The 11,765-nt window shown below is 39.2% G+C and overlaps 1 protein-coding gene across 1 annotated transcript; it reads right to left on the bottom strand.

The window, feature by feature from the left end:
• Window positions 1–478: 478 nt before the first annotated feature.
• Window positions 479–898, bottom strand: LOC132601656 (uncharacterized). The gene has a single exon (XM_060314732.1). The coding sequence runs from the start codon at window positions 896–898 to the stop codon at window positions 479–481; it is 420 nt and encodes a 139-aa protein (XP_060170715.1).
• Window positions 899–11,765: the final 10,867 nt, after the last annotated feature.

Genomic DNA, 11,765 nt, shown 5'->3' with positions numbered 1-11,765 from the left:
ATCAGTTGGATTAAAATCAATTAAGGTTGTATTCGCAATTTTAAGCCCATTAACACAATTGGCCATTTTTAAATTATTTTAATAGGATAATTATGTCCAAATTTTATCTATAATTAAAATATCATTAATATTAATCTTTATCTAATTATCAAATTATCTTTATATATATACACACACACACATATATATATACATATACATATACACGTATGTATATATGTACATATACACGTATATACATATACATACCAGGTACACATATATATGTATACACAAGCATGTATACCTATACCAAGAGGCAGGCCTTTTAATTTTAAGATTAGACTGAGTCCACCCCAAATGGGCACGATCCGGCCCAATCTCGCACTAGATAAGGGGGATATACCTCTTTATTTTTTTATTTCACACCAAACATCCTTAAGTTGTCCCTCTCTCTTCACTTTCCTCTTCCACGTAAAAACCCTAATCGCCGCCTGCTCTATCCTCTCTCTCTCGTTGGGGCATAGTAGTCAGATTCCTCATTCAATTCATTCTCTTCTTCTGCAAACTCGGGAAACATCTCAAATGGCTTTTCTTCTCCTTCAGCCTCTATGTCGATGGGCACTAATTCCTCCTCCTCCATATCCTGAGGCTCTTCTTCTTCCTCTTCTAGTTTTTCTTCTTCGATGGGTTCGGAGCCTTCCTGTTGAGGTTCCGACTCTTCTTGTGGGTCTGATTCTATCACCCATGGGTCTGATCTAGCTTCCTGGTTTTCATTTACTCCTTCCGGGTTTCCCTCTCTAGGTGTCATAGGCCTCCTCTCTAAAGGTATATAGTTCAGCACCAAATCCCTTACTTCTTCTGGGAAATTCCCATAGTATAGTTCTTGGGGTATGCCCTCTGGCGGGTTCCCAACCATCTCCAACAATCTGTCCACTTCCACAATTTTCCTCCCTATTTCTTAGAGGTGCTTCTCCATTTGTAGTACCTTGTCTCTCGGCATCTCGGCTGTCTCTCCTAAATTCCGCGTATCCTGTTCTCCTTGGTTTGCCATTTTAAGTCAACCTTTTGTGGAAAAAAAACTTGGATAAGTTTTAAGCTTTGGGATTTTTCTTTTGTTAAGTAGTTTAGATCATCAGATCAAATGTACTCAAACCTTAATATATGATAACACATACAACAAATAGGCATGTGAAGCACGTAGCAAGCATTTATGTAATTTTTAGATATTTATACTACTCGTGTTCTTAAGGCCTTTTTAAGTTAAGGCTACTCTTAATCGGTTGAAACATATAAGTGCCATTTGTGAAGATGAAGCATTGCCCCGAAAAATCATCATAATTTAATAAATAAAATATCTTCCCTAAAGGGATTATAGAGATGATGAAGCCGACATGGGGCTTGATATAAAGCAATAAATTAGCAAGGCTCTCCTCCAGCGGCTGATGTCGAGGCCTGGCTTGTCTTGGCCTTCTTGACCCTCCGAAGGGTGGTCTGAATCTGAAGTCGTACTTGGTACATCTCCATCCTGATTATCACCGGATCTATTTCTTCGAAAATCTTGGCAAAATGTTCATCCGTGCTTTACAAACCTTCCTTCAAATGCTCTTCTTCTCGAGCATCATGAGGAATTATGGGCCCTGGGATGGATGCACGGGCCAAGTATCCCTGTAGCCATTCATGATACCCTGGGTCGCACCCTGCCTCGAACCTGTCTAGAGCGAAACTATCCGGGCCTCAACTCACACGACCATTCCACTCTCTGAGGATAACCCCGGCGTTCTTGATTTTCTGCTCTGTGTGCTCAATGATGAACTGCTCAGGATCCAAATAAGGCTCAGATCTGGCCGTTCATTTGTTGATAAGTCATTTGAGCCATAGATTTGCTATGTAAGTTCATTTTCTGGGAAAGATTGTTTGTCCCACATTGATGTTTGCAAGGTTTGAACAATTTTTGGGGTTCTATAAATAGAACACCACCTTCACCCAAAAAAAGAGGTCGAAAAAAAAGGAAAAAAATTAAAGAAGGCTAGAAACTTCAAATTTCAAGCCTCTTAAGTATAAAAATTTTAAGACTTAGACTTAGTTTGAGGTTTTCTGAGTCCTAAAAATTTGTTTTTTTTGTTTTTTTTTTTTCGTCTATGTAGCTGAGTGTGGTTTTGGAAGCACAAAGGGCTTTCAAATTCGATTTTGACCAAGGCTGCACTTTTAAAAGGTAACATTTTATCTTTTTACTTATTTTTGTTATTTCTCAGTAGTTTGTTGTGGGATAATGGCCTGTTTTGATGATTAGTTTCTTGTTGGATTACTTCGGTTCAATTAAGTGACAATGTGTTGTTTAGGTAATGTTTAAGGTTCATTAGATTGTTTGGAAATGGAGATTACTTCCTTATTTTAAAAGTACATGCTTAATCATAGTGACTAGTTGCTAATATGGACTGAATGTATGAGATTAAATAATGTATTGATGTTTTTTCTATAGATATGGGTGGACAAACTGTTGTATACTTTATGGGATGTTGAGGTTTCCTGTTTTGACTGCTCAATACTTAAACATGACAAGAATATGATTACATGAGTCATAATAGTATTTTAGTGAATTCTTTAGATCAGTGCTGATCCTATTTGAATGTAATAGAATGATAAAGTACTGTGATGATCTATTTCAAATCATTTAAGACAGTTGCTCTTTTCTTAGATGAGACTATGTTAAACTTGATTCTTCAATCTGCTTTCATAGGTCTGTATGCTTTGGCTATGTCAATTAGAAAGCATGAGTTATAATTAGGATAAAAAATAAAGGATCATGATTAGACTTAAATTAGGCTTAAGGAATCTAGGCATACTTATATGAGTCTTTGATGGGTTTAAGGCATTAGAGTAAGGTTAAAAAGGGTCAGTTTGCATTTGTATGGGTCTGAGCCTATCCAAGTCTGCTTGAATATGTTTGGATTAGTGAAAAATAACTTTGAAGTAGTTGTATGGTATACATTAAAGATAATTTGAAGCAACAACATTCTAGAATATGATATAGGGGTGTATTAAAATGAAGTTTGGGATTAAGGTAACTAAATTAGTCTATGTTTGCTGAACCTATTACTAGCATAATTATACACATATATACATATGTATCCAATTTGATTACAAGTGCACAACTAAAGGACTTAATCATACGCTATTGGCTTCACTGAAAACTCCAACTCATACCATACCAAAGGGAAAAGGTTGTCACCACCCTTATTCCCAACACCGCACAAGTTCCATGGGGTTTCACGAACCCCAGGCATGGCTAGACATCGGGGAGTGACTAAACCTATCCCCCAAACCACCTCAAACTCTCAAAACCCAGTTTGCCATAGTATACAATCAGATCCCCAAAGCTATGCACACGTATCATCACATAGGAAGTAGTTTAAATCCAAACAACATTAAAAATAAACTTGAAAGTCATGACAGAGAGATTGAGGCAGATATGATAATGCAATGATGTATAAAATAACATAACGGCTTCAAGATACTTAGTCAAATAGGTGATACAAATAAACCATCCTCTTTTACTTATATATAGATGCTACTTATAACTGGACCATTCTCCTATATATACATAGTATACTTATGATATACACATGTGATGTGTATACCATGTGTATATTCCTCTTCTTTTTCATTAACCTATACCTATTCTGTGTATATCCACACTCTATGAGTTTAACTTTAGGCCTCAAGATCATTTCATTCACTTAATTAATCTAGCCACAATCCTCTCACATAACTACGCCCCTCATAAATTATCAAACACCTGTGTATTACGCACAACCAAGCTTCACCACCACTGTACCAGCATACACGGCTCCGCCTAGTGTCCGCATGTCCGCTCCCACTTAGCAAACACCCCCTCAACAAAATTACCGCCCACTACCAAATAACCCAACACAAGAATATCAACCACCTCATAATTACAAAAATTAACCACCACCCCCAGCATATAATGCTCCACATCCTGCTTTCGAGAGAAAGCCAGTAAGAGAATTCACATTACTTCTCAAACCTAGGGCTCGGCTCTTCGAGAGGCTATTGGTCGTAGGCTTGATCCAGAAGGTCCCTCCGAAACCAGCACAATCGAAGAACAGATTCTACAAAGCTGATCAAACTTGCGCCTACCATTCAGCAGGAAATGGGCATAGCATAGAAGACTGCATATATCACAAGCACAAAATTAAGGATCTGATCGACAAAAGGGAAATCATTTTGGAAACCGCAACTCCCAATGTGAACACAAACCCGTTACCCAATCCTGGAAACAACGGAGTCCACATGATTGAGAGGAATGAAAACTGGGAAGCTTGCAGAGTGTTGGTCCCCAAAGTAGTCGAGTCCCTGGAACAAATAGTAGCCTCCCTCACACTCCAGGAGTGCCCCAATTTCAAGGTTCTGGTGCCAGCGCTAGGAGCCATGAAAGCTACATTGAGGTTCAGAACCTTGATTCCAGCACCCGTGATAGCACAGGCAGCACAGCAAATTGCACTCACACCCAAAGAGCATATCATTGTACAAGCAGCCATGGCTTAAGGCATGACCCGCTCGGGAAGGTGTTACACTCCTGAAGAGTTAGCTCAGAATGCTACAAGGAAAGAAAACACCCAAAAGACAGTAATAACTAAAGGAGAAGCTGAAGATTTCTGGCGGTGAATGTAAGGAAAAGACTACTCCATCATTGAGCATTTGAAGAAAATACCAGCACAAATATCGGTGTTATCACTACTAGACAACCCTCTATCACACAGGCAGGCTCTCATGAGAGTGTTGGATGATGCACACGTACCAGCTGGTACGAGCAGCGAGACTTGGCTGGGTTAGTAGCCCACATCATCGGGGAACACAAAATCTGCTTCTAAAAAAAAAGAGTTGCCTACAGAAGGGACCTCTCACAACAAAGCTCTTAACATCACCGTGGAGTATGGTGGCAAGGCAATAGGGAGAGTGCTTGTGGACAATGGACCAAGCCTCAATATCTGCCCCATCACCACATTAACACAGCTCAGCTATGAAAGGAGCAAAATTCGCCAGAGCGGGACGAATGTCAGAGGGTTTGATGGATCCCAAAGTGATTCCCTGGGAGGAGTAGACCTACAGATCAAAGTTGGGTCTGCCTCTTTCACCACAGAATTCCAAGTCATGGCAATTACAGCCAACTACAACATGCTCCTGGAAGACCCTGGATACACTCTGCCGATGCGGTCCCGTCAACTCTGCACCAAGCCATAAATTTTAAGTAACAGGGATGGGAAATTGTAGTTGCAGCTGAGAAGGATATTCAGAAGTATCCCTACAACATCATTCCTGTTATCGAGGAGAGTCCTCACATGTCAAAATTTCATGTGGTGGAATACGTTAGGGCCACTCATGTGGAAGAAGAGGTCGATAAGCCTATGCCAGCAGTCTATAAAATGATTGTTTCCACCATGCTGAGAAGTGGCTTTGAAATGGGAAAAGGTGCAGGAAGGGACCTCTAGGGATAATAGAGCCTGTGCCTATCCTAAAAGAAAACTACCACTTCGGTCTAGGGTATGCTCCCAACGAAGACGAGCTCACAAAGGCTATCAAGAGACAACCCAGAATAAGGAATTTACCTCGTCTGATTCCGGGTCTATACCAGTCATTTCCTAGAAAGACGTCGATGCTGAATAAAGAAGAAACAGATAGGGTCTCGAGTCACTGTTCCAAGAAGAAGGATGCTACGCAATTATTGAAGAAAGTCAGGAGATGCTCACCATATATAGTCTGAGGCCAGGAGATGCTCGTCATACGCAGTCTGAGGCCAGGAGAGCGCTTGAACAATTGGATATCTACCCACCTCTTGGCTCCTCGGTAGAGAGATAAATTTTCCTTAAAAAACTTTTGCTAAAAGCGGCGACATCGGCTGAGGCCTGAATGATCACTTTTTCTAAATTACTTCGTGATGTTTAAAAATGAAAGTAGTCAGACGTTGTTCCGAACCAGGACCACAGTTGTAATCAATTACTCTTGAATTAATGAAAAGCCTTGATCTACATAAAACTTCTACCTTTACCAGATAATAATAACGAAAAATTTCTAACTAAATACGCGTAATGAACAATAATAAACCCAACTTTACTTTGCCTCACCTTTTCAGTAGTAACCATAATAAAACAACCGAAAATATCGTGACGTGTCATGAAACGAACGAGAAAAATAGCCAACAGGAATACGAAAAGTACGCTGAATCAACAATGATTCCAGAGGGACTGGTTGAAGAGTTGGAAGACAACCTTCCTCTCCCGAACATCCACCTTCTAATAGATAACTGCGCCAAGCACGAGCTGTAGTCATTCATGGATTGTTTCGTCGGGTACCATCAAATACTCATGAGCGAAGAAGACCCTAAAAAGACAGCTTTTATCCCCCCTTGGGGATTCTACCATTACAGGGTAATGCCGTTCGACCAAAACTCAAACATGAATTAGACATGAAAAGGGGAGGGTCTGATAACATGAATGTCAGGACTGAACTCTGTTCAAATAAACAAACAAGACACACAATCATCCTAGTTGTATCAAGGTATTCTGGTTCACTTTAGATGATTTTTAACAACTTCACGAACCTACATTAGCTTCTAATGAACCATTTAGGAACCTGTTACCAAATGAATGAAACTTAATCCCAAACTTCATTTTAAGACCCCTATATCATATTCTAGAATGTTGTTGCTTCAAATTAACTTTAATATATAGCTTACAACTACTTCAAAGTTATTTTTCACTAATCCAAGCATATTCAAGCAGACTTGGATAGGCTCAGACCCATACAAATGCAAACTGACCCCTTTTGACCTTACTCTAATGCCTTAAACCCATCAAAGACTCCTATAAGTATGCCTAGATTCCTTAAGACTTATTTCAGTCTAATCACGATCCTTTATTTTTTATCCTAATTATAGCTCATGCTTTCTAATTGACATAGACAAAGCATACAGACCTATGAAGGCAGATTGAAGAATCAAGTTTAACATAGTCTCATCCAAGAAAAGAGCAACTGTCTTAAATGATTTGAAATAGATCATCACAGTACTTTAGCATTCTATTACATTCAAATAGGATCAGCACTGATTTAAAGAATTCACTAAAATACTATTATGACTCATGTAATCATATTCTTGTCATGTTTAAGTATTGAGCAGTCAAAACAGGAAACCTCAACATCCCATAAAGTATACAACAGTCTGTCCTCCCATATCTATAGAAACAACTTCAATACATTATTTAATCTCATACATTCAGTCCATATCAGCAACTAGTTACTATGGTTAACCATGTACTTTTAAAATAATAAAGTAATCTCCATTTCCAAACAATCTAATGAACCTTAAACATTACCTAAACAACACATTGTCACTTAATTGAACCGAAGTAATCCAACAACAAACTAATCATCAAAACAGCCCAAAACATGTTTTTTCTTATTTCTTTATGATTTTAAAGAAACTACAAATCTAACCGTCCAATGTAGTTTAGGCCGTGTTAGAATCCCTCCCAGATAAAGGAAAAGAGTAGATGACTGGTACACCCGATAGCAGAAATGAGCTCGCTCTCTGTGGCGGAGATGCCCAACACCCACAAGAAGTATTATCTCAAGAAGATGTGATTTCAACATTACTGACTGTCATTATGGCCCTCCAAGAAAAGGTGACTAGCAATGAGGCAACAAATACAGAGAAGGACACATCAACGGAGGAAAGGAGACCTCCTCCTCCATTCCCTTCACTGAGCTCCCCAATGCCCGATCACTTTTCTATATACCCACCAGGAGCCATTCTACCTCCACTAAGCTCCACCAAACCAAACCACGCTAGTCCTTCCTACCACACTCCGCCACCAACAAAATACACTCAAATCCCAGGGACCACTCACTCAGTCCCTTCTTACCAGGTTCCTCAGCCTGTTTTCATTAATCTGGAAAACCAAGTACATGCTCCAGCTCCACCAACTGGGCAGACCAGCACTTCCCTGCTCAACCATACCACCCACCAAGTATCATTCCTCACTCCTAACATTCGAAATGAATTCTCCCCAGGACATAAAGAGATAGATCATTATGAATATATGGAAAAGGCCTGGAGGGCCAAGCAGGATAAGCGTGAAAAATATATGGAGAAAAAGATGGAGAAATCCAATAGGTCCGCAAGGAAGGCTACAGATCTAAGATATGATGACCTGTGCATGCATCCAGATTTGGACTTATCAGAAGGGTTCAAAATCCCAAAAATTTGAGATGTTCAACGGGATAGGGAATCCCAAGGCACACCTCCGATCCTACTGCGACCAATTGGTCGGAGTAAAGATAAATGAACCTCTGATTATGTGACTATTCAGTCGTAGTCGGACCGGAGAAGCCGCCGAGTGGTTCACAACTCAAGATATGCGCCAATGGCACACCTGGGAGGACATGGCAGAATCCTTCATGGAGAGATTTTACTTTAATGTCAAAATGGGACCGGACCGCTATTACCTTCAAAAAGTCAAACAGAAAACTACAGGGAGTTTTCCAACAAGTGGAGGGTCGAGGCAGCCCATGTGCAGCCACCGATGAGTAAGGGAGAGCTAGTCTCTATGTTCATTAGATCACAGAAGCCTGATTTCTATCGACAGAATGTTGTCCATGGCTGGGAGGTCGTTTGCTGAGTTAGTCAAAATGGGAGAGGCCATAGAATATGGTCTCAAATCCAAGAAAATAGTTTGTGTCTTTAACAAATCACCTAGACAAGCTACTGCAGGAATCTTCCGCAAGAAGAAAGAGGACATGGTAAGCATATCCCACATTCCAAACCCAAGCCCAAAAGAACCGCAATCCTCCCACATAACTACGCCCCTCATAAATTATCCAACACCTATGTGTTACGCACAACCAAGCTTCACCACCACTGTACCAGCTTATACGGCTCCGCCATGTTTTCAAAACCTAGACTACTATAAACGTTTTTTTTTTTCTAAAAAGAATAAAAATGGCAAAAATCAGTAAAGGAATGAAAAGGATTATGTAATCAGGCTCTTGTAAATCAAAACCGTATAAACTATTTGTAAACATAAAGTTTTAGATAAGGGCGTTCTAAAAAACGTACTAAACGGATTAACCCGGACCATATATGAGTCAAGCATGAACAAATTTATTCATCCCACACTTTTAAAAGACTTTTTATCTTTACAAAAACTACTATTATCCTTATATATGAAAGGAACTAATTGTATCCGGATATTATAAATCTAAACCTAAATACCCTATATGTAAAGGGAATATATTCAATTCTTTTCAAAAAATGATATGCGAAATGACAGGCTTTTTTCGAGAAATAAACACCAAATAAATAGTTCATGCAAATACTCACACATTGAAATTCGAAGGCCAATCGTATAGTACGGATCCTTAATACTAGGGTTTCTAACACCTTCCCTAGGGGATCACCAGAACCTTTACGTAGAACTTTGGATTAAGAAGAATTTTTCACGGTGTATGAATAATATGAATAAACCCTTCAAAACTGGTTTTCCTAATTTTCTAAAAATTAGGTGGCGACTCTTTTAAAATAAAGTCTGAAAGAGCACCAACGATTTCAAAGTAGCTTTTCCGAGCGCTAACCCCGCCCGCGAAAATGTGAATCATCATAGGATGTTCGCACACCAGTTCGGCCTGAGGTAGGTTACGGCTTTCTTTCTTTGGTAGACTCCGGTTAGACTTACATATTCATGTATTAGATGAAACGGAGAGTGCATGTATAGGATCTGGGAGATTAGGATGAAAATCTTAGGTTGGTACTGTTATGTGATTTATGTGATCGGGCTTGTGGCCTGTAGATTCCTTAGGTTCATATGTTGGCGTTCCTTTGCGTATTGGTTGATTTTATGTGACTTGGAAGACTAATTGTACGGTACTTGACTTATTAGGTTCTGTTGATGAGGATTTCCCGCATGATGTGCAAAATCATGTCATATATTTATTAATATTGAATCATAGTTTGGTATTGAAGTTGATAAACGAGTCAATAGAACATGGAATGATTCTAGACTGGATGCTTAGTGGTCGACCCTATGAGTTAGAAAGCGTATTTATCATATATTGATGTCGTTAGAAAGAAAAGGAATGAGGCAATGTTGTTATTGTGATTTTGTTTGTGTTGGGTATTGGTGAATAGTGGTAATCTTGATTATGACATTGTAGCACCTTACTTGTTGGTATTGAGTAGAGGATTGTGATCCTACTGTGTTTTATTGTATAGCCTTTCATTGATATTGTTGGTGTGCCATATGTGGTGCTGATGAGATTCATTTGATTATTGATATTGAACTCATACATTTGCACACATTCTCATCCTTCATGATATATTGTTGATACATTGATGATATACAAGGAAACACTGTTATGAGTTGGGCTCAGTGGGATGAGAGTGACGTGAGGGCCGATCTCCGATGTTTATCCTGGAATAGAGGTATGAGTGTTGGTAGCTATTGTCGAGGTCTTGGCTAGAATCGTGAAGGTACATGGACTTCGCAGGTCCCCCATGGGTTGTACTACCGATATGTGATATTCCATCATCGGAGTACATGTGTACGGTGCGTATGCATTGCATCCATATTTCATACATTATTGCATTGCATCATACCTTTTGTCTTCTCGTGGTATTCTTGTGATATTCTTGTGATATGGTTGTGATATATGGATTCAGATTGGATGTATTGATACTTGACACAGCTGGGCTTAGTTGCTATAACCATAGGCCTTGATCTTGAATTATTTGTGTTTGATACTAGTTGGCTCTTTTATATATGTTTGGCTTTCTAAATTTAGGCGAATAATGAATATCAGAATGACGAGATAACTTCCTAATACTAAGAGTGGATAGTGTAATGGTAGTTGATTTGTGATACTTGAGCCAAATTGTCCATTGTATGTTAAATGAGTTAGAACGGACTATAATGTAAGTTAGGAAAAATGATCACTAGGGGAGAGTTGATGAGAATAAGAACCTTTATTTGTTGAGACGAGCGGTAGGTAATGTGCACTATTGACCTAGTTTTACCTACCATGCTTAGTTGTGAATTCTATTACTGATATGTTCTTCTAACTATTGTCGGCCTATGATACTTACCAGTACTAGTGTTGTACTGATACTACTCTTCCTACATCCCTTTTGGGGTGTAGCATTTTTTAAGATATTGATTGATTGGAGTTTTTGGAAGATACCCTGTGCCTATCTTGAAGGCCTCCAGCATTTTCATTCCGAGATGGAGGTTGGGTCTTAGATTTATTGTTATATTCAGTGTTCAATCTTAGTCGCTCTTGTACTAGTATAGACCAGGTCATGGGAAATGAGTCAGTGTACTTATTAAATCATTGTAAACACTTCTGCTATATCGATTAAATATATTGGTTTGACTTCCGCGTTTAATTATAACATATCTTGATGGATATTAAATCTCGTTCCTTACTTGTAAATGTTTTTGTTTGGGGCTGAGGGTTCGCCTATCGATGTGGGAATGGTAGGTGCCCGCGCGATCTTAAAATGGGTCGTGAGAAGGTCTTGGACTACAGGTCCAAAAACTTCCCATTTGGAAAGCGAGTTTAACTCTGATTGAATTGCCTCTTGCCACTTTGGCCAATCACATCTTTCTCGGCATTCTTTAACAGATTGTGGTTCAAGATCCTCAGTATCTTGCATAATTCTTATTGCAACATTATAAGCAAAGACATAATCCACATTCATTTCTAATCGATTC

The sequence above is a fragment of the Lycium barbarum genome, chromosome 7 (genome assembly GCF_019175385.1).
Source record: "Lycium barbarum isolate Lr01 chromosome 7, ASM1917538v2, whole genome shotgun sequence".
Taxonomy (NCBI): Eukaryota; Viridiplantae; Streptophyta; class Magnoliopsida; order Solanales; family Solanaceae; genus Lycium; species Lycium barbarum.
This window is presented reverse-complemented; position numbering and strand designations above follow the sequence as displayed.